Genomic DNA, 24,484 nt, shown 5'->3' with positions numbered 1-24,484 from the left:
GAAGGAATAACAGAAATCTCTGCTTCTTGTTCCTAATGCTTGGAGATGCAACACGTACGCCCATCTGCGAAACGAATGCCCATTAGCATCACTCACTGCACAGCACCACTCTGACTAACAGAATGGCAATCAGAAGAATTTACAGCAAAGTACCTGGGGATACATGACACTTGGTAAACGCCACTGATATGGGGGCTCAGGGGCTTATCCCAACAGGTCTACCTAGCTGCTGCCAAGATAAATTTCTTTTCACAAACTGTATGCTGGCATTACCAGGCTCTAATCAGACTGATACAGCTTAATAGGGGAATACTCTGGAGGCTCTGGGGGATATCTCTGGCAGTAATCCAGTACAACCACTGCACGCACCATCCACTGTAAGTTACATTCAATACTTTCCACATTAACCTGAAATTACCCTCATTAGTAGGGAAGATATATTAGTAAAGTACACGCAAGTTTATTTAACTGTATAAAGAGATAGGAGACTGCATACATGGGCACACAGACAAAGAAATGCAATGTGCCTTGCAGCCACCTGATGTTTTGACTGAACTTCAATGTCTTATGTTCTGTTCAGCCACTTGTGAAAATCAAGAAAATTCCAGGATAGTTCACAATGATGTCACAGGGCAAAAAAAGCAACCTCTGGGCAGGAGGATAAAAAAACAGCTGAGTAGGGAACCTGACTAGGAGTTCCTTCTGGAAATCCCATTGAAAATAAATGCATCTGCAGGTGTTTCTCCTAGCTTTGTCTTAATAAATCAGTTTTAATAAAAATGTCAGTTCCTAACTCTCTGCTAATGAAATGCTCTATGACATAGCATTAGGTTTTGAAATGAAGTCTCTTACTGAGGTTAACTGAGAGTAACTCTGTTGCAAATAAATATAGTTCTTATAATAAAAATATGACTCTTCTGAGCATAAACACTTTAAGAGTAATACATAAATTTAACATCAGTACAGAAATAACAACCACATTCTACTCAGAAAAGATTGCAAAAAAGAATGTAGCCTATCATTGTTATAGCTGAGATAGGGAAGCAAGACAATAAACTGAAGGATAACAATGTGGTTTGTGTGCTGGGGCCATAATCACAGCTTGGTAATCATAATGTATTCTACTTATTGTTCATTTCCACTGTTTTTCTTAGGAAAAATAATGTTCCAATATATTTTAAGTTTTCCATTTCTATTTTGCAACAAGGAAATTAATGATTTATATTATGCAAAAACAATAGGGCAGAAGTACAATGGAAAGATAATTCATTGTTAAAAATATCTAATAGGAACTGTTAGTATAATTTTGGTCTGGTTGCATTTTATTATCAGTAAGCCTGTTGATCTCAGCTCCATTAGACAAGTTTTCCAGAAATCCTGTTCATTCTGAAGGTTAAGTAGACTTGGTAGAGTCCTCTCAGTATGTGGGTGCAGTGGATGACTTGGTGTGGTAGTTTTGGCTTTAGTTTCAGCCAGGCCTCAAATCAGCAGGCCCAAAGGATGTGACATAGATTAGAAGGGACAAGCATCACCTGACTTAAGCAACCAAAGAGGTATTTCATATCATCTGACATCATCAAGAAGTATCAAGAAGTATAAAAAAGAGAGGGAAGTGGAGCTTCTCTCTGTTTTGGTCTTTGCCTCAGCCCCTGAGGCCGCCCTGCCCTGCCCTGCCCTGCCCTGCCGAGATCAGGCCTTGCTGCCATTCCCGCTCTGTTATCCAGGGAGGGGAACACCTTCTTGTTAATTTTTCTTCTCTCTTGCTGGGAGTTTTCTCTGGAAGAGTTTTTGGGAGGTTTTGTGGGGTTTGGGTGGTTGGACTCTGTATTATTTGGTTGTGTGACTCAGTAGTTATTGTTGTTAGTTTGTTTTTTCTCACATTTATATATATATATATGTATTATATCATATTCTGTTTTTAATTGTCTTTCTTTTGTATAATATGAGAAGCTTGTTATGTCAGGTTTTGGGTTGGTTATTTTTTCCCCTCTCTCCTCTTCCCTTGGTCTGGGGAGACTCTTTCCCTCTGTGTTGGGCATTGGCATTTTGCCAGCTCAGTGTAACACACTTGGTCAGTCACAGGAGGAAGGCAGTGACCTCAAGTCCCTTTCAGTATATTTAGAATTATGAGATATGCCTAAATGTTCACCAGCTTTTACTGCTGTGGGTGTTGTGCTTTTGTACTTCGCATAGGTTAGTGGGGCCTCATTAGCCAAAGTTAGAAATCACTGAGAAATCCTCAGGCAGGAGAAGGTGCAGTGCTAGAAACCCAAAGCGCTGAGGACTGTTCTTGCAGGTTTAAATGAGGTGAATCTTTCCACTCACTAATTGCAAAAAAGGAACCTTGTGGGATGTATTAAATGAAAATCTTCAGTAGATGCTTAGAATTTCTGTAAAATTTTAGGCTAATATGAAGAACTGGTGTTTCCTATGCCATCCACAAAACAATGTTTTGCTCATTTGCTCATTTATTCTGTTGCAGTGCATTTATTCTGTTTCCTGAAGTGCATTTCTCCTGGAAAAAAAAAAAAAAAAAAAAAAGATGTTTAGAGTGAAAGCTTTTTTTTCCATGTTGTACTGTCATTAAGGCTCATTACTCACTGAATAAATCTGTGGAGAAAATTGTCAAAACTTCTGAGTGGGTGGGAAGCTCATACTCAAAGGTATGTTAATGAGCATTAATTCATTAGTTCACCCAATACTTAGAATAGTAATGCAGTGTAGCACTGCCAGTCTCTGAAAACAGCAGTGCTGTTGGCAGTCTTTGTTTCTGTCTGAGGCTTTGCCTCTTCTTCACCACTCTGGAAGAGCCAGGGTGTCCTTAGGGCAGCAGCAGGTGCTGGGAAGGTGGTGAGTTTTGGCTGGGAGTGCCAGACAGCATTTCTGCTTTCCTCTGACCTTACTGCTGGCTTGGATTCTCTTGGCAAATGACAATGGAAAAAATCAGGTGGGGGTAGGATGGAGGTCAACTACAGGCGCCATCTCTGTCTCTTGGCAGGATTGCTGTCCTAGGGACGTTTGAAGTTCTTCAAGAAAATGGTAAAAAAACCTCCACCAAATTACATCAGCAGAATTCTGTTGAGACCTTGGATATTCTTTTCGTCCTTAACACTGCTGAAAATTCTGCCTTTACTGCACCAAAAACAGTCAGAGCAATCACAGCATTTGACTCTTCATCTTTAATTAAAGGTCAGAGTATTCCACCTCAAACACACATTCAGTAAAAGCAGAATAGGAGAACAAGGATTTGCCCTCTTACCACAAAGAACAGAGTTAATCTCTGCTTTCAGCTGTGTTTTAAAAGGAAGTGGACACAACTGTGTTGTAAAACCTAATTTGATAAGGATGTTTTGAAAACATCTATCTAGATTGAGTTCTACATCCAGGTCAGCTCCCAGTGAGTCATGGCTGGGTGTAGAGGAGACCAGGATGTGCCTGGCAGGTGGAGGAGACCTTCTGCTCCTGGGAAATTTTTAATACTGTTAGTAAGATCAACAGGGGTTTGATGCTTTTGCATTTGCATCTGAACATGCAAGATACAGGCATCTGAATTTGACCAAAATCCACCTTAGATACTCAAGATATGAGTACTTGTGATATAACAGTGTAAATTTTGTTTTCTGCTTTTCTATATCCTTTACTTCTTCAAGGGGACACAGTCTTATTTCTTTCCTTCTTTCCTCCCTCTGAAGTGTTGCACATTAAACTCCAGAAAGTGGCTGTTTATGTTCTGAGCCTGGTACTAATCCTGCCACAAAAACAGAGTTGATTGTTTATTTGCCAAGTCATTTAGCTTAGTTTATTTGGAATTCACCCTATTAATGATGTTTCAATAACACGATTAAAAACTAAATTTAAAATCTATTATTAAAACAAAAAGTACAAATTGAACTGTTTTTTAAGAAAAGGTGAAGTTTTATTTATAATGAATTCTTGCAAGTAGTACTAAGACCATTTTAGTTAGGAAACATTACAGTGATTAATGCATAGTTATTTGCATTTTAATACTTGATTTATATATCAGATGTGTATTTGTGCACACTGTCAAACTTTATTCTCTTCTTGTCAAAATACTTATTACTTCTGACAGGTGCAACATGCTCACATTAATCCTTAATTCCTTGATTCAATTTTCTAATTGCTTTTTTGGCATGAGTTTGGAGCCATTTAGTCTTACACGAACTATTTGTCTTACGGTATAATAATGCACTTTTAAAAATTGGATGCACCTAACTTAGAATGTTGAAAAAAAATATATATAGAGGGATATTACTTAGTACTGAAAATCAAAAGTTTTATAGCACTTCTGAGAGACACCACTTCTTGGAACACAGATAGAGCCAAATCGCTTTACACTTTTCATCTTCCCACATTCACAGTATTAAATATTTTCAGGAATACAAATTGATGCAAAAGTTTCAGTGCATTTTGCTCAAGGAGACACTGAGCACTTACAGCAGCACCAGGAGCATCCCCCGAATCCTTGTTGTGTTCTCCTGCTCTTCTCACCTCTGCAGGCCATGCTTTGTTACCCGTCCTGCCCTCCAAGGGCCACAGAATTCCCACTGCTTTGTTCCCTGTCCTGCCCTCCAAGGGCCACAGAATTCCCAGCTTCTTATTGGTGTGCACTCTTAAAGCTCTTCAACTCTGTTATTCCTAAACAGCCAAATACAATAATACAAGATTTACTGGGGTTTCTTGAAAACTTAAGTAAAAATCCCCACCTGTTTTGTTGCTTTCTTTTCATTATAAAGCAGATGTGCTGAATTACTTAGAAGGAAAATTTTTTAATCCAGGTATGAATATGGCATACGCTGTAATATGTTTTATGCCACTAATAGTAATGCTGTCATCTGTCCTTTGTGTAGGGAAATTATAAGTCAGCCCAAATTTGTTTTTACAGAATCACATCCAAAAGAATCTTCCCAAACCTCGGTATTTCCTCTTAAAATCACGTAGCTGGACTTTTGTTAGGTCTTTTGAGAATTTTCAGGCAAAGATTGGGCGAATGTAGAACTTTTCCCCTAATAAAAATCTAAGACCCCCAGAAGATTACCCCGATACTTATTTTCTGTAAATAAATGCTTGACTACACATTTAAACTGTTGATAAAAAGCTTATCTCTTTCTTTTTTAATTTTTTTCTGTTTTAATCCCTACCTTCTCCACTTCTTCTTTCTATAACCACTGAGTTACTCTTCCTTTCTCCCTACCAATAGTAATCTGTGTTCTCTCACCTTTTTATTCCTTCAGTTTTCTTCCACTGTCTTTTTCACCTTCCCAACTGACACAGCGCTCTCTGTCATGGTGTGTGTATCAAAGGGAATGTGGGAGTAAAAGTTTGTGATTGTCATTTGAGCTTTTTGGCACCAAATATAAGTCACTTTGTGTACAAGGGGGGAAAAAAGATAATTCTAGCAAGTAAATCATGGTAGCTTAGTGCTTAGGGCAAACAAACTTGTGCCTTATCTCTTCCAAAAAACCCGTGGAAAATGCATGATAAATGACACATTTCAGAGAACATGTTATGTCACTGTGAAATAACTTTGATTCATGATTATGTATTTATCTTTAAACAACTGACAAACCTTAGGGTATCTAAATTATTATCATTTGCTCTATGCTACTGTGGTTTTTTGCTAGTGAACCTGAATGATGTGTGAGGTAAGATAAGACTTCTGCTTTTTCAGTCATAATGTTGTATAAAGGGCAAATAAGCACGAAATTCTTACTGTATTTTATTTTTGGATGAAGTTCTCTGAAAAATATTTATCAGGAATCATTTGCTCCAATTGTGTTTTGCAAAGCATTAGTATAAAGTTCAAACAGAAAAGGATGGGGCCTGTTAATCAAAGGCTTTATGTTACACAGCAAAAGAAAATATCAGAATTTGGATTATAATAAAGTAATTAATCACCAAATTAAAAGACATAATGGTAAATTTGTTCCTTTCAGTTGTGTGTTTGCATAGATTCTGTTCTGAATTACATTTTAAAATGAAGATTTCTTTTTTCTCTGCCTTTTCAAATAGAAAGGAATCATGTTATTTGATTTGCTGTTGTGACAAATCAGGAAAGATGACTTAAATGCTGTATTGCTTGCCTTAGTAATACCAAGTATTTTAATTTTAAATGCTGTATAGGGATTCAGATGTGTATAGTGGAAGAGGGCTTTTCTTTTCCAATGATCCTCTGGTACTACTGTGCATGTGGAATCAATGCTGCCAATATTAGTAAGGTTTGTGGCCTGTTTCCTCCCATTTCTCCATTGCTTTTAGGATCCCATCAGCCAGCAATGCCTGTCTGGATGTTGCTGGTAACATCTCCATGGCAGCAGGACACAAGTTCAGAATCTGTTCTCCACATCTATTTCATTGAGCCAATACATTGCAAAAAAAAAGTTATTATTAAATGCTGCATGTACAGTGCACTCAGTTTACAAAATATTCCTTATGTCGATTTTTAAAAAACTGGGTTGGGGTTTTTTTCAGCTGAAACTTCTGGGGTTTTACTTTTCCATTTCATCATTTGGTAAAGGTTGTAGTCAATGTAAATTGTCATTCATTAATGTCATGGCAATTCTAATATAGGTGACATTCCTCACCCAAGTTATTTTAATGCTATCCTTTCAAATGGATCTACAGAAATGCCTTATAAATATGACTGTGAAGTTTTAAAAAAATTATATTTATCTATTGTTCAATTTATTGCTGTATTCTCTGTTTCCTTATCTTCACTGAACAGTAATAAATGTTGGTTACTTGGAGGTAGAAAAATAGAAAATGATAATTGCTTTACATGATGGAAGTGGCTTTGTTTTCCTTATATCTAGTAGTTTGCAGTGTATTTAGCTTCACTAAGCTATCATTTTTTCTTAGAATACTTGGATCAGTTGACACTTATGTATACGTTGCATTTCGTATGTAAATGGAAAGTTTTATGGCTTTGAGTTTTCAATCAAAACATTGAATTTCTATTTTGCCTTGGTACATGAGAGACATTTTAAAAAAATTATCAACAAAAATAGAAAGAAATGCTTATGCGGAATTTGACCCGATGCTTTTAGAAATCTCTTTAGTGCTTGACTAAACATTCAAGCTCTCAAAAATGAAATGCCTATCTCCCAGTGAGCACAAAATATAGCCACATGCAAATACAGAAACATTGTAAATCATCATATTAGAAACTTATTATTCCATAGCTTTGTAGACTGCTTTGCTTTCTTTTCCAACTCCTACTGTCCTCAGTCTTGGTAAAATGAGAACAATATGGCAGAACCCATTTAGTTGAAAGCTAACTGCAAATTAAATGATCTATATAGTTAATGAGAGTTTGGTAACAGCACAAACCCCCTGCCAGCAAAAACACTACTGTCATAGCTTTATATAAGATAAAGTAAGGTGATAATCACACAGGAAGCATTTTCAGAGAGTTTATATGTAAATATAGTAACACTGCACTTATTTTCTGCATATTTAAAAAAAAATCAGGAAGGTCCTGCCTTGAAGAAATTATTTGCTTACCAGGATAGACAGAGAGAAAGCAGAATTACTGGTCTGGGAATCTCAGTAGGGATTGGCTATCTCCAGCTATCAATATATAATAAAGCTTTGTTGTCAGTTTATGGTTTTGGTGTTAGGCAGGCTGGGTAATGGGTGCTGTTGGAGCACAATTCTTTGATATGGATACTTCCTAATAGAATAGGGGAAGCTGTGCTCCTCTCAGACACCACTGTGTATACAAAAGAATTTGCTGTTTTCTGAGCTTTAAGTTGATATTACTACATTTAGCAAGCTATAAAAATCAGTATAATGTTGTTGTCTTTATGATCTGTTAATTTTTTTCTGTTTGCTGAGATCTGCAGCGTGGGCTGTTAAAGCCCATTTTTAAGTCAATTAACAGGGTTAGGACAATCTGTTTAAATGCAAAGAACTAATTGGGAAAAATATCTCCCTACTGTTACAGTGGAACTTAAAATAAATTAAAGATGTAAAAATAAGAATGGAATGGTAATCTCAGCTGTTCCATCTTCCTTTTTTCAGGGTGCTCCTAAACCCATTGCCATCGAGCCGTGCTCAGGAAACAGAGCCGCAGTCCTGACCGTGTTCCTGTGCCTGCCCAGGGGACCGACGGGAGTGCCCCCGCCTGGGCAGTCAGGTAAGGCTTGTGGGCGAGTGGTGTGTCTGTCCTCATCCATCACCCTCTGCCTGGGCAAATGCACCCACGCAGATCCGAAATAATGGCACAGCAGATGGATACAAGATGCTCCTCACTCAGGGTGCTGTTCAGTTTAGTGACAATGTTTAATATGGGGGGGTTTGTTTGGAATTTGATGTTGCATCACAATAAAAAGCCCAGTGATTAAGCTGGGCTGGGGTACAATGGCATATCTCAGGACTTCTGAAACAACACCTGTGCATGTTGTTATGCTCCAACATTGTCTCTCAGGGCAAAAGAATTTCCTCTGCAGCCACTTCTATGGTTTCAGTTCAAGCTATAAACGAGGCTGTGTAGTGAATACCTTCTCTGTGACTCTTCTCAGCTCCAGCTGACACACAGTGGAGTCTGGTTTGCACCGTGAATCCCAATATTTTGCTGTCCAGGGCTCAACTAAAATATTAGTATTTCCCAGAATGCCTGTGAGATAAAACCAGGAATTGTGTGAGTGAATGCTCCATTAGGGAGGTGTTCTCTGTGGAAATGATCCCACCTCATTTTAAAGCAGCATTTGCAATATCTGAAAGCACTTCTTGTGGTAATTGGTCTTATTCTATCTGATCTGTGCTAGATCTTTATACAAAACCATTCTCATAAAATGCTTCCTGAACAGGAAGTACCTAAATACACTTTTTAAATCCTTTAAATAACTGCCTGCAATAGTATGATACAAAGCAGCCAACAAAGTGTAGACAGTGATGTGACACTCCACATGTGACCAGTGTCATATTCCAGAGTTCACTGGAGCTATTGACAAAAATGAGCAACTTTGTAAGGAATAGTAAACTGCATGGTATGTGTCCAAAATGCTCCTATAAACCAGAAAATATGTTTTCAGGCTAACTTTTATCATTAAGAGCCAAAATATATCCTTTTAACCTTCAAAAATCCATTTAAGAGATTAAAAAGTATTGAGTAATGATGAGAGGAAACTCAGTTGACTTATGTTGGAAATAAGCTCAGATGGGTGTTCTTCTCCTTTTGGCCTGATCGCTATCAGTTATTTATTTGGGGGTTTTAGAAGAGGAAGGGTTATATTTTTTTTCTTAGTTCTAAGATGAGGACTTAGTTCTTAAAATGCTGTTTATGGCTTTGAGTATAATTTTTGGAAGAGCTATGAAAATAAAAGTGTTACTAATGCTTTGTCAAATATATTTCCTGGAAGAAATATATAAATATAAGTGCTCTGAAGAGAGCAATGAGAGAGGAAGGATATTTAGCATATTCCCTGTTCATGTTTTAAGGAAATGAAGGTGTTTATAGTCTTGCAACAAGAAAAAACATTATGAAAGGAAATTAAAAATAATTGGAGATTAAAATGGTTTTGGAAGGGTTTTTTGCTGTTTTCAAATTTACCTACAATGTGCATCTCGACAGTAAAAATATATTCATCTGGTTTCTTCATAATCAGCTTCCATTTACCATATAAAGGAGTTTTTTAAAGTAATGGCTGTTTTTTTCTATGTGTAAAACATGTGAGGAATGGGCTTTTTGAAACAGGACTTGGGTTCAAAACCACATCAGATGTGTCATTCTAAATGTTTCTCCATCTGTGAAAGAACACACCTTCTTTTTTACATGTGTTATGTCCTCCTATTCTGTTCTGTCTTCTTATTGCTTTGCCTTTTGTCAGCTTTGCAGGCACATATTGGGAATGCTATTCCTCCATTTTTTATTATGGTATTTGTCAGCTATTTGGTGTTTAGGAAATAAACAAATGTTTAGTCCCACAGCTTTCACTTTGTCCAGGGTCAGAAGCAAACAGAAATGCTTGAGGTGTGCAGCCATGCTGTTTGAACCATTAGAGTGTATTAGATTATATTACTGTAATCATTTTTTCTTGGGACTGATGAGTTTTGGTACTCATGGACTCCCCGTGTGCCCATGCACAGACTGGGCAGGAGCTGTTATGCAAGTTTGTTGGCATACCTGTAGCTCTAATTCACTCCATTCCTGTCCTGCAGCACTTCCTGCTGCTTCTGTCCTGGGCTTCCTGGGAGCAGAGACTGAGAACTCTGCCAAGTTTTTGGAAATGATGTGGAAACTTTGTGCTGCACACACGTTTGCTATGGAGTTGGTTTCCCCTATGAGCTAAGCCAGATGAAAACAATGATATTTGGCTGGATGGAAGTAGTGTGGTCAGTAATTATGTCTTGCCAAGTAATATTAGAATCCTCTATTACTTGCATATCACCATTTTCAAGCTCATTGGGATCATTCAAGGATAAAGCTGACAGCGTATCAAGCATCTTTGTTTAAATGAGACATCAATGGTACTGATTCTCAGTTCATGATGAAAAGCTGTGGGTTTCATTTGTTCTATGCAAATTCCTGAAATATAGGAAGGGAATGCCTATATTGGTATTGTTCTGCATCACATTTTCTATAAAATCCAGAAAGCAAATTCTTTACACAAATATTTAATCTATGTGCCACTGGAGTTGTTAGTTGTATCTCTAGTATTTTATATTCTGAATTTGGGTTTTACCTTTCTAAGTTTTACATTAAGAAATATTTTGTTGAAAATTGTTTCTGGATATTAGGAAAAAATAAAAAAAAACCAAAAACAAAAACCAAAAAACAAACACAAACCAAAACCAAACTGAAAACCCCAAAAGCAAAAATCAACCCCAAATGTAAAGGTTGCTCTTTCTGCAGCATATGTTCTATACTTCACCTTTATCAGCAGCTGGAGGAAGAGTTGAAGCTACAGATGGTGGGCTTTGGCCAAAGGCTATGCATGACAAAAACTTCTCTAGCAGAGACCATATGTCCCCGTGGAAATCTCTGTGTTCCCTACTTCCTGCAGAAAATACTCAGAACTTTTCAAACTTCCAACAGCATTGTTTAGCTCTAAATGCTAATTCCATAAGTATGCAAGTAATAGCTTGGCTGACACAGTTAAACCGCTTAAAATTAATCTGTGATTTAAAATAGATTTTATGCAGATTGGTCACGCAGATTCAGTCAAAATATTGATAAAAATGAGTTTATTGAAAAAAAAAGAAACGCTATTCATTGTGACTCATATTTTTAAAGGGACTTTTTCAATAAAGAAACAATTTTCAGAATTAAACATTCTGAAAATCTGGAAAGTCAATAAATGTTACTTTTGTCATAGGTTAGGTGTTGCACAGCAGACCTTGCATTTTCTTTTAGGTATAAACTGACAGTTCAATTATACTTCTCTGGAATAGCAACTGTTTTTAAATGAAATTTTGCTTGGATTAAGTAGAAATTAGAACCAAAGTAGAAATTAGAACCTAAGTATAAATTAGAATGATCAATTGAAAGCATTGAGGAAGTTATATTTCTCAATTTTGGATTGACTGATAGAACATGCGGTTTCTTCATTCTCCAGTTGTCTCATGGACAGCATGGTACCTTCTTACTCAGATCAACACCAAAATGTTCCAAAAATTTGCAGTTGTCTGTGCAATTCACGTGTGTATCAATAGGAATGCACCAGTGCAGTGCATATGAGTCTTAAAAGTTTGGAGTCACATCTGAAGGTAGGGATCATTTTTATTGCTCTAGTCCCTGACCCTATGCTTTAAATAGGTTAAACTCTTCTGAATATCAAAGCAGGTCTAATAACAAGAGCAGCTGAACCAGATCTCTAGAATCTCTAGAAGGAACTAAATTATACATCACAAAGGGCATTGGACAAAACAAGTTAGACCAAAAAAGAGAGGATAATATAAAAATTAATGCAGAAGAAAGTGCCAATGACTTACCAGCAGTGGAAGGGCCAAGAGAAACTCCTTCAAGGTCTTCACACAGCTTTGGGGATTTATTGGGCATTACAGAAAGAATAGCTTGGTAATGTGATAAGTTCTGATAAAAGAACTGTGATCATGTCATCATTACTACTAAGGCTTTGAGATATCAAGTTATTGTACAAGAAGTTTATCAAACAATGTTTGCATCGTTCTTGGATAGAGGCTGTAAAGCACAAAGAGAAATGAGAATACGCATTTCAAAATAGAGAATAAGCATTTCAAAATAAATCAGAGAATCAAGGGTTGTAATTTCTGAATTATTTACAGGTTATGTTACTTTCACACAGCAGTATTTTCTTAACTACCATGAAGGTAAAAGTGATAGAGCAGCAGTAAAGGAGCTTCCCTAATAAGCCAGTGATCTGAATGGTCTCCTCAGATGTGCATTTATGTGTCTCTCTTTAAAACCTTAGTGGATATCTAAGATCTATATGGCCATTACTAGGTGAGGTGAGTCCAACTTAACAGGTAAAATGACACTTAAAAATTAAATGGAAATTAAAGTTGAAGACTATGTGCAATATTCTGTTGCTCTAAGTATAAACTAAGATGGTAAAGTCTAGTTTTTCACAGGCCTCTCCAGCAGTGCTGTCTGAAACTTTCTGTCTGATACCCTTGACTGAAAAACAGAATTTCTTGTAATTCTGGCCACACTAACTGTGGTGTGCACTCCTATTTAATCAGCAAGCTCCAGAAGGATCACAGAATCAATAAAACTACTATGCCATCTGCCTTCCCTGTACTCACCATCATAATGAATAACGACTCATTAAGTGTTCTACAAGAACATTAGCTCTGGATGAAAACAGTAACAAGGCTTTCTTGATTCTATTTATAATCTTCTCTGATTAAAATATAAAAAAGCTAATTCATATCATAAGAGGCACATTAATAAATATGAATTAACTACTAGTTTTTATAGAGTATTATATTTACTTATATTGCTCATTTTTTCTGACCTTTGGAAACAAAGCAATAAATTATTGTCTTTCATACCTAGAATGAGTTCATGTGTGCACCTACCTCAGGATGCAGTGAACTAGTTGCAGATATACATGGGGACATGTAAGTCCCATGAATTTTTGCCTGTTACAAACACATTCCTTGCTCAGTCCTTTCATACTTGTAAAACTCAATAAAGTCAGTAGTGCTCCAAAGATGAGAATAGATTTTTTTGTATAAAAATGTAAGTAAAAGATGTAGATGAAAATATACTGTAATTAAGACATACAGAAAATGGTTGGATCTCTTATGGGGTTTTTGCATGTTGGAGGGTATTTAGAGGTGTTGAAATACAGGCAAAAATTCATTAAAAATTTAATAACAGAATATAAAGTGAATTGTACAGTGTGAAGTATGGAGTACACATTATTCAGGGACTCTGTGTACATGTTGAGGGTTCCAGCATTTCTCATGCTCTCAAAGGGAAAAGCCAAGGTGAACATCTGAGTCTGATTCTGCACCCGCAAGGCCATCCCTGTGCAGACTGAGGAGCTCCTGCCCCACAGCAGCAGTGGGGCTGAGGAGTCAAGGGGGAACCTGACAGCCTCATTTTAAGGACCTCTTCAAGCCCTTGTCTTCTCAGACATATTCTGTTATGCCATTTCACCTCCTTGGAGACCATCCTTGCACTCAGAAAGAGGGAAGAAAAGGACTTGGGTCTTGCTTCTGTTTAGAGCAGAGGCTCAGCCAGATCATCAACCTCTTCAAGCTGGAAAACAGTGACTTACCAGTGCACAGCAGTTTGGAGGCATATATGGACTAATAACTATTGGCAAAAGAAAAAAGAGAAGCCTTCAAGTGAGCAAAAGGAAACTAGGGAAGGAGAAGAGCCTAACCTGGAGAAGAGCCTAACCTATAGAAGAGGTACTGAAGTTATATAAAAAGGCTTTATTTGTCCTGTTCTTCCATTTAGAAATAGTGCTTCTAATTATTCATATATCTAGGAGGCTTTAGTGAAGAAAAAACAGTGCTGAATGTTGGGAGAAGTGGGGGCAGATGTAGAAATGGGAAGATATACATAACTGGTAAGTTATTTAGACTCCTCAACATGAAAAAGAACCATAAAAGTGACATTGCAAAAGGGAAAAAGAACTCTGTAAAATGACAGAAGTCTGGATAAGACCAAACATAGTTCTGCATTCTGTTTTTTCCTAGCTGGTTTATCAGTCCCTACAAAGTAAGGACATTCTACTTTTTCTTGAAGTAAATATATTTCTGTTCTGTAACAGTCCACCTCTCTAGATTGTCTGTTGTCTCTCTTTGTAATTTCAGAGACAGACTATTGGCTTATTTTCATTATTTGCCATTTTATTGATATAAGCTTTTATTAATTCACCAAAGAAGTAGATTTTATGTTCATGTAGATAACGTGACATGTAAACAGCAAAAACATAATAAAAAACCTTAGCAAAACCAACTACACAATACCCCTATGAGGGACACCTCCCCCAACCTCCCTTCAACATGATTAGCAAGATTTCTCAAATAGTGGAAGATTGGGAAAGAAAGATCTCAGTTGTGTTAGTTTGCTCCTAAGTGTCAACATGCAACTGGAAATAAGTCAAACTTTGTATCACACAGAAACCATGAGGATGTCTAGAATTTGTGTTAAAATCCATGGTGAGTCAGGCATTGTTTTTATTATGCAAAGATGATGTGGCCATATTCATTTGACCAGAAGCTCTACAGATAAGGTGGGTTATTATAAAAGACTCTGTGAGGAACAGAAATTTTTGAGTTTACCTTTACTGTTTAGACTGTGAAGACTGAGGTTAATCTTTCTCTCTAACCTAAAGCATGTCTGGAACATTTTGTATGGAAATGTAATTTTGGTAATTGTGTTGAGGGATGCTTCATATTAGTTACCAAGATGCTGCCAGTTAAATGCTCCAAAAAAAAAATTATTGTTGTGTGAGAAAATCAAAATGGTCTTTGTAAGAGTTTTAATAATTATAACTAAAACCAAACTCCTAATTAGCATAGTAAGCAGCAACTTCAACTTATTACACTGAGAGACTGGTTTGTTGATTGCCATGATCTCAAAAGATGCAAAATCTGGAATTCTCTTCAGTTAAAAAAATAAGACTTGGTGTAAACTGAAATCATCTATTCTGGAGATTATTTTACTGAAGGAGTTTGCTATTTTTGGAGTAACTATTTTCTGCTTAATTCCATCCTTCTGCACTGCATCAGATGAGGGAGCAGACTGTGTTTATAGTATTGATACCGTGAAAAGAACACAGTGGTAAGTGGCAGATGGTGCCCATGATTACTTAAAAAATATTTATGGCAATAGCAAAAACAAAGTACCCAATAAGACCCAGTAGCCACCACCACCCCTTCTCCAGCCCAAACCCAAAGCAATTTCTTTTGCAACCTGCAAGGTAAAGTCTACCTGGAAAGAACAGAGGTTCTTAGCACAGAAATCTTTATAAGTTATGAAGAATAAGGCAGGTATTGATTTTGTCTGGTCTTTTGCAGCATTTTAGGTGCTTCTGTAAAGAATTAGTTTTTACATTATTCTGCCCATAGAATGTTGATTCCTATAAATTCTGAAGAATTTACTTGAGAAGAATATAAAAGCTTTAAAATTAAGGACAAGCAGTGTAATGTTAGCAATGTATCTTCCACACACTTTGGCTAAAGTAACTTATTGATTGGACAGTAAACTGCATACTGTGAAGCTATCAGCTGAAAAAAGAAAAAAGAAAGAAAAGTAAAAAAAGAGAGAGAGAGCAGGAGAATGGAGGCAGTAGAGATGGTTGTTCTACAACTTTATCATTGGATTCCCTTCCATGAAGGGACTCAATAAAATGATGCATATTAATAAAAGTTGTTAAGTACTGTGAACATTTCATTGTTCAAACCAAAACTGTCACTGTTTCTCTACAACTCTTTTTTTTCTTCCTGGGGTTTTTGTAGCTTTCGTTGCATAAAGGGAACTGAAAGAATGTCTGAAGAGGGTGTAAAATTCTGAGCACTAGGAAGGTTAAGCACAATCATGGCCATCTCTTCCACTGTTTCTGGAGGCTGTCAGAGCTGTTTGCAGGTTACATCCAAGTGACAATTTGGTGATTTATTCTCCCCTAGTGTCATGGGGAATACAGAAGCAGTAAGGAATGCTCATGATTTTAAGCTTCTGGCCAAGGACAGACACACTAGGACCCAAATCTTCACATCAAAGGCTCTAACCTGGAAGGAGTCACCATCTTTCAGCCATACCTGCCTGCTCACCATCAGCTGAAGTACTTGGAGGTTGTGGTATTTTCATCTTTCAGCCACAATGTTTTAACACAGCAATCATATCTCATTGCCAAGGCAAATGAGGTCTGCTTTAAAAATATTCTTTAGTCTTCTGCACATCTTTGTATCACTGTCCCAGTTTCAGCTCCAGTTCATCACTTTTTACCTTGCATGACCAGGTTGTGCTCAGAGTACCATGTGAGGTCCCATCTGGCATTGCCCCCTGGCATTAACATTTTGTTGCTTTTAACATTTACCTTTTTTAGACAATTTTCTCCCCTTCCAATTTGGTCTTTCTGTGGCCAACTTCTTACATCCCTGCCCTTATTTTCTTCCTCAAACAGTAAACTTTTAGTTTCTGCTTGTTCCCAAAATACATGGCTTTGAATTTTGCTGCTGAATCTGAGTACATGTGTATTCCTCAAGTTCCTGAGGTCACGCATCTCTTTGTGGATTATATTCTATGCCTTCTCTGTATTGATGATACATAGAGGTATTTGTCATGATGGAATTTCAGCAGCTCCTCCTACTTTAGTGCCAAGCTCTTTAATGAAAGCAAAAATGACTGGTAAAAAGATTAGTTCTTCTTTCCATGGTATACTTTCAGCACCCTTCTTTTTCTTCGAAACTAATCTTTGTTTTCTCTCCTTCATGCCATTATTCACTCTCTATAGTTCCTCTACTGAAATCTCATCTTTTGATAATTTTTGTCTGTGGATAATTTCTCACGTTGTAAGATTTCAGAAATCCAGAAAATATACTGTCTGTTCTTACCCAGAAAATAAGTTAATTTATTGGAGAAAACTATCAGGAGATTCTGGCACAACTTCTGATGAAATGTTGGTGCATTTTGACCTGTTTTCCATTTACTTGCCTTTAATTATTCTTTCTTGCAGAGTATCACATAGCTGAGTCTGATTAATAGATCAGAAAATAATGAAATAATTTTTGCCTTGAACCTAGATAGTATTTAGTTTGTAATAAACAGCAGTTACTGTTCTCAATTTGTATGGATTTGACATGACAGATTATTAAATGTCCCTGTTACCAGGTTTTGTTTTCTTGTATTCTTACAGAATTAGTGTTCTGATTACCCAAATGTCATTGCATAAAACTTTTGTTTCCTTTGTGTCCATATCCTCATTCCATTATCTATATTGATGGTGGTCTTCGATAAACATTATCTCTCTCCCTGAAAACCATCAAATAATTCCCTCCTGGCACAGTATATAGAAAATATCTGATCTCTGCTTCATCCTATCTAAATAATGACACTTTCCTTCTTTGGTGTCTTGGTTATATACAGTGAAAACCCTTAGATGCTTCTTTTACTAAACCTTTGCAAGGTCTAACTCATCTCGTCATTTTTTGACAATTTTTTTTGGCTCTTACTTTTGTTTTCCACTACAATACAGCCTCCTTTGTTTCTTGATCCTTTTAGGCATTTTCTCATAGGCTTTCTGAATTTAAAAATGTGCATAGGCTCCTTTCTTTAGTTCTTTGGCTTCCCTGTTGCACAGTTAGAATGAATTCGTTGGAAATTAGGGAAGAGTCGAGAATTTTTTTGACCAATGTGTTGCAGACTGTGCTTTGCTGTTGATGTAGAAGGGGACAGATTTCTTGCAGTGATTTGTCCCTTGGAGGGTCTGAGCAAGATTTGTGGTAACCAGGCCCTTGTGCTCCCTGCCTTGCCAAATGGCAGGGACAGCCTCAGGGTCCCTCAAGGGGCTCCATGTGGAGGGGTGAGGAACTGCTGTTCCTTTATATTTTTGCCTCTTTCTTCTTGGAGCTCAACACCCTCACCATAATCACTTGCTCTAAACAACTGTAGTTTACAGAACTTGGTCTTATGTTCTTTTCTGGGTTGTTAAATCCCATACTTGTGTTACGGAGCGTAATTATTTTTTTCCTTTTTGCTTATTGTGTGATAAAGAAGGCAGAGGATTAGTAGGCTTTGGAAAGTCAGAGCAAAATGATAGGATGTAGACAATTAATTCATAACTAGGAAGAAGAAAATGTTTTGTAAACTTAGGTCTTCAAATTTGATTGTCTCCCAGGCAGGCCCTTACGCACTTTGCAAGGCTAAGCTTTCCCTCATAGAAAGAAATCATATGGTGCTTTTATTCTTTTGACATGAGTGATACAGATGTCAACAAAGGAAAGAACAAGACATAAAAAAATCATAAAGACAACTAACAAACGTGAAGTTCTCACTTGAGAATTTTGCTGAGAGAGCTTATATAATACTTATGTTGTTTTTAATAGAAATCTCATGAAAAAATCAGTAGTATGATTTATTTTACACAAATGGAAATATTAATGGTCAGATAATGCTGTAAAGCAGCATTTTGTTCAGCTGCTCTTGATATTAACACAAAGATATTTTCTTACATAGAAAATAGACAGTAATAAGGCCTGTCTTGAGTGCATTCAGCCCGTGTGGTTGTACACCTTAACCTAACAGAGCATCTGTTAAACTTTGAGGATTCAACAGATGTCTAGTTAGAGCTGCAAAATTAGGTAAAGAGAACAAGTCCCTGTGCAGGTGACACACTGGATGAAAAGTGTCCTTCCTGTGTGAAACTGGGGGTCTGGTTGTATATTCAAGCAACACACACAATGTGGAGCAGATGGCTTACACCTAAATTAGAATCATAAAACTTTCAAAGTTAAAGTTATGTATGATTTAAATCTTTCAGCAGGGGTCCCATCACCTATTTCTCCTTCCTCTAACTTTGAATTCCTTGAAAAGCATCTTTTTTTCTTTAATCAACAGAAGTCAATCTGTGACTGAAAAGAGTTACATTGAGATCTGTCCTGATTCTTAGTCTTGGCATCATGGAAAGTTTCATTCATTACTGGGACAATGCAATTGCCCATAATCTACCTCCCCACATTTATTTTATCACACTCTAGTGGTAAGATGCTTTTACTGTCTATTTTTGGGATAAAGCTGTCCAAAATTATACAGAGACCAATCAGATTTATCATTCCGTGGCGTTTGATGGCATCCATCTGTTTATTTACCAAACTGCTAAAGACTTATTGAGTTACTAGACTACAGAGAAAATAAATTGAGTTATCATCTATAGTTAAATTCAGTCCTTGCATCTGCTGTCTTTCCAGCCTGTATGGTGTTTTCTGAAATTACACTGGCTTGCAGACCCAGGCTTCAGGAATACATTTACTTCACAGCCTTTTTATGCCATTTCAAGTGAATTTCTAATGCATGAGCAATTTGTGGTTCAGGAAAATGTTGACAGAAGGATGTCAGGGCTTTCTGTTGTTAGCAGTTTAAAAGCATGATAGGGACAGCTCTTCCTTAAAAGTAGCTCTTAAAAGTTTGGAGCTGCTCAATTTCTAGAATAATTTGATCTAGCCCCTTTCAATCAATATTGTGCAACTATTGTAGAAGGCTGTGTTTAAAGCTTATGGACACAAATGAACTAATATTAGTAAGTATAAAATACTTTTAAGATGAGGGATGGGAAATGAACTCCTCCCTGTGCTCTATATATTCAATTACTGTCGTAAGGAGAAAGGAAAGGATGAAAGGTTTCAAGTTCAAAACTTTCTGTAAGTAAAACTGAATAGCAGACTGAGAAGATATATCTCAATGGGATACTTTCCTTCTTGTAGTGAAAGTGAGTATGTAGCAATGAACTCATTTATGGCCCACATCCTTTCTGGTTGTGGATGAACTGTCCCATAACAATAGAAATGCACTGGAAATGCCCTTCTGAAGAAACCAATTTGGACCCAGCAAAGATGTCAACTTGAAACACCCACAGACAGCTGAGAACTCTGGGTTTGTGTTAATTAGGTCATAGTTAGAGAAGGGATGTTCCTTGTTATGGCAAATCTTCCTTTCCTGTGACAAATTTGCAGCTTCTCTTATTTGTATGCATTGCAGAGTTCTGCTTCATAATTTTGGAACTGAGAGGTACAAGGAACAGTTGAGAAACTCATCTACGTGTGAGCTCTTGTCCTGAAGGAATAGAGTAGATGCAGGTCAGTGCTGTCTGTGCAAGACCAGGGCTGAGCTCTGCACCTCTCTGCTCTGTCCCTTTGCCATCTGGCTCTGGCACTGTGCCCACGCACAGGACCAGGTAAATGGTACATCCAGATGACTAAGTCTTTGTGAAACATGAAATGGGGAACAGTGTAGAAACCACAAAATGCTGTTTATGGAATGAAGTTGGGCCTAGCAAGGCTGTTGTACAGCCTGGTGAATCATGCCTGACTGCAGAGGTGCTCAAGGATTTCTGCAGGATGCACCACTCTGTACTCTACTCGCTCTAGAGGGGCAGGTTTCTCTGATATCAAGGTTATTCCTTCCTCCAATTTCTCAGGTTAAAAAAGAGTAATAACAAAGCAAACAAACAAACAAAACACACCAAAATACCAAACAAAAAAGCAAAACTAAACAAAAAACCAAAACCAAACCACATTGCAAGCTGATATTTTCAACTTTTCCTTACAAAATACAGCAAATTTAAAGCTTTTCAGAATGAATGAGAAGGGGTGAGTTTAGGCACACAGAATTAGCAGGTTCATAAAATGAAACCAGACTGTTTAAAGGAATATTAAAAAATATTCCAAACTAAAAATCAAAGAATCCGTTAAATATATAAAACAATGGAGATAAAAACATAAAATGAGGTGTAGCTGGGCTTCTTTGAATTTGTTGGACCTGGCAAGAAAGTCACGCACTAAGCTAGAGACATTTTTCATACTGGAGAAGATGAGCTTGAAAATGACTGGGAGTGAGTTAATAAGGAAAAATGGCAGACAAAATAATACATCCAAAAGAGGGCCATTTTAAACTAGTAGCTGAGTGTGAATCACTTCAAAAAGAATCCCTTTTTGTAAACCTACCCTTTCTAAAATGTTTGGATCTGAAAAATGTTAATATTAGGTGAATTCTCCAAATTGCTAAGCAGGAAGTATGAATCTGAACAGAAGTCAAAAAAGACCATTCTTGTCACTTAAATTCTTTCATTTCAGAGAAGTTGTCTTGAGTGCTCAAAACATGACAGAATGTAAGTGAAAGACTACAAAGAAAATTACAATGGCAAACTATATTTAGGGTTGAGTGTGACTCAACATGACATGATCATGGAAAGTTTAGAATGACAATGTATCTACCTTTATCACCCATTCTGTTCTTAATCTGAACTATTTATGTGCATGTATTTATTACCTATAATTCACAGTCCAATGATACACAGTCTGAAGTATCTTCTATGAAGTACTTGGTGTCCTCAGCTTCTTTTGAATGCATCTGACTGTAAATGGGACATAAAATACCTGGTGCCTTGCATAGGCAAAACCCTGTAAGGCACTGATCAAAGGGTAACCTTCCTTACCCTTGTGTCCTGCCAGTGATATACCAGTAGGATCCCCAGAGCTGCAGTTCCAGGCTTTCAGCCTTGTCCCTGGCAGCATCATTCAGAGCACTTTTGCAGGTACAGAACAGCTTCAGGCCTGTGTTGTTTGCAGCTGTGTGTGCCTCTCCCTCCTTCAGCTCCAATCCACCCAGCAGTGGGTCCAGCAGAGCTCTCTCTGTAGTGACACAGTGTCACTGGGTAGAGGTGAGCGTGGAAGGTTTAGGTGGCTGATTGGAGTTAACCATTGCAAAAAGGAACAAAATTCTTGTGGGGACTTGCACCTACTGGAATTTTCACCCAGGGTTAATTTTAGCCCTTGCTGTGTTGCCAGATCCCCATGTGTTTGTGGATGCACTGTGTTTCTCTATGCCCTCTGTAACACTGAAATGCTACTTTGTGAGGATGTGGCAGGTAAAAATGTTTGAGATGTTCTCAGATTCATTGTTGTAAGAGAAAAAATATAAACAATTCATAGCATGGTTTAGTGCATAGCGTCATTCATTAATTTCCAGATCCCTGCATTGTCTCAGCAGAAAAGATTGAGTCAAAGATAAGGATTCCTCTTCACTATTTGTTGATGAAATTTCAGATCAGTATCTCAATATATGATATTATAGTGTTCCTTTTTGGGTTGTGCCTCTTTGCTTTGGTTTGGTTTGGTTTTGGTTTGTTTTGTTTTTTCCCAGGAAAGTGCAGATTAATCTCTTATTCTTTCCTGCGGATAAATGATTCCTGTCAAATACACTCATGCAGGAATCTTTGTCCACAATAACGAAATACTGATTAGTCATCATGAGGGAAAGTAGATAAAGAATCTTTGATAGCACATTGCAGCTGAGAGTGCACAATGAAGTTTTATTAGAGAGATTTTGGTTACCTGCAAATGTATCCATATGCAAACAGCATAACAAGTTACAGTACAAACTATTAGAGCATAACACATTAAATTCAAGAAAAGCCTGCATCTTTTCCTGGATAAGCAGCAAAGGAATGTTGATCATAAAATACAAAATGATCTGAGTATGTTTGTGAACATCACATGGAACTTTCTTTACAATTTCTGGAGATTGAAATTATTAAATTCTAAATACCAGTACCAACAAAACAGCATTTGAATAAATTCTATTTGCATTTTTATGTGTAGAGGATGAAAACAATGAGGGGGATGTATTTTAGAAAACAGCAAACCATGGCTGGCAGAACAGTGAGCCACATCCTGAGCTGCATCAGAGGATTGTTCAGACTGATATGGGAAAAGAGTTACATGTAGCTTTAAATAGTGTCTTGGATTGAAATTAAAATGTATAATTTAATTTACTGTTTTCTGATTATTTAAGAGTATTTGCTCAGAAACATACTTAGAGAAAGCTCTAATTTATGTGAAACAATGCATTAAAATTACTCATCCACCCGAGAAACATCAGCCACACAACAGCTTCAATTCAGAACAGAATCTGAAGAATGGCCTTGAAGAGGCATCAAATTTCTCCTGCTTTATAAAGAGCTTGGCAATGCAAGATACTGAGTGTGACAAATGCAGTTAGGTATAAATTACCACCCTTCTTGCAGCTACTGGAGCTCGAGGTCCCACTTCCCTCCTCTGAAATGCTCAGTTCCACCTTGGTTTGTACTGGAGGAAATCTGGAATGCCATTACAGAACACTCTGCAAACTCCCATTATTTTCAATAGGAGTGATGCCAAGATCCTTTCAAAGTTGATTACAGAATCATAAAAAAAATAAGGCTGGAAAGGACTTTTAGAGATCATTTACTCCCATCTCCCTGTTCAAGGCAGTATCAGCTGCATGTAAACAATTTCTGGCAGATGTTTGACTAACCTGTTCATAAAAGCATACAAAAATGGACTTTCTGCTTCTTACCTAGGAAATTTTTCCCCCCATGCATTTCTGTGATGTTAAAAAATCTTCCCTAATGGTTAACCTAAATTTCCTCTGCTATGGTTTAAGCCCATTACTTTTTATCATGCCCAAAATGAGCATGGAAAAAAGATTATTTCCTTCCTTCCTTTTCTCTGTAGTCTTTTATATTTTCTGTTTACACCCTATCACCTTTCTCTATTTCAAAATAAGCCCAATTCCTCCAAGCTTTATATACCTGATTGTTTTGTATTAGTCCCCTATTATGATGCCTCCTTTGCAAAGACAGGTACAGCAGGAGGGTAGAATGCTGAGGAATGGAGGGGTAAATTGAATATTTGAAAAGAAAACCTTACTAAAATGATACCAAGTGCTCAGAAGCCTTTTTTTTTTTTTTTTTTTTAGTATACCACCTTATCTTTCAGTCTTTTCCTCAGCGTGCCCTTTGCATATGCACAATATCCATCCTTCCTACACTGTTAAATACCAATGTTTAATATAGGTCAAAGGCTGGCATACCTAAAGTGAGAGGTATGTGATATGTGACATTGTCCTTCTGAACTTGGGCAATATGCAGGATTTATAGAGAAACAGGAAAATCAAGGCTGTGGTTGATGCAGATTTTCTTCTAAAACCTTAATTTTACCAAGTGACTTGACACTGAAACCAGAAAGTTTCCTCCATGCTTCTTCCTAAGTTCACCTATTTTTAGGATTTCCTGCAGAGATCTTGGCCCTGAGCTTTAATTCCTTCTTCCCACACACATGCCCATCTCTTTCCATACACAGTGGAGTCGATGATTCATGTCTGGTACAGTCAGCCAGCAGGGATCAGTTATTTCCCCGTGCAGGGTTGTGGCACTTTGTAGCGAGGTGCAATGAAAATTTCATTTAATGAAGGGAAATTTGTCTTAGGAAACAAGCATGGCTTAGGTCCCAGCAGAAGTGGTGCATGGAAATTTAGGATCTGTGACAC

At 37.2% G+C, this 24,484-nt stretch overlaps 1 protein-coding gene across 2 annotated transcripts in view; it reads left to right on the top strand.

The window, feature by feature from the left end:
• The window catches only part of ATRNL1 (attractin like 1), a 469,005-nt gene that overhangs the window by 404,465 nt on the left and 40,056 nt on the right, over positions 1-24,484 (top strand). For both annotated transcript variants that reach the window (XM_071563466.1, XM_071563465.1), the window contains one exon: positions 8,041-8,155. In XM_071563466.1, the coding sequence (XP_071419567.1) occupies positions 8,041-8,155 (115 nt within the window). The remainder of the gene's footprint in view (positions 1-8,040; positions 8,156-24,484) is intronic.

This window comes from Pithys albifrons, chromosome 9 (assembly GCF_047495875.1).
Source record: "Pithys albifrons albifrons isolate INPA30051 chromosome 9, PitAlb_v1, whole genome shotgun sequence".
In the NCBI taxonomy this organism is placed as follows: domain Eukaryota; kingdom Metazoa; phylum Chordata; class Aves; order Passeriformes; family Thamnophilidae; genus Pithys; species Pithys albifrons.
The sequence above is the reverse complement of the archived record's forward strand: the minus strand, read 5'-3'. Positions and strand labels throughout refer to the sequence as shown.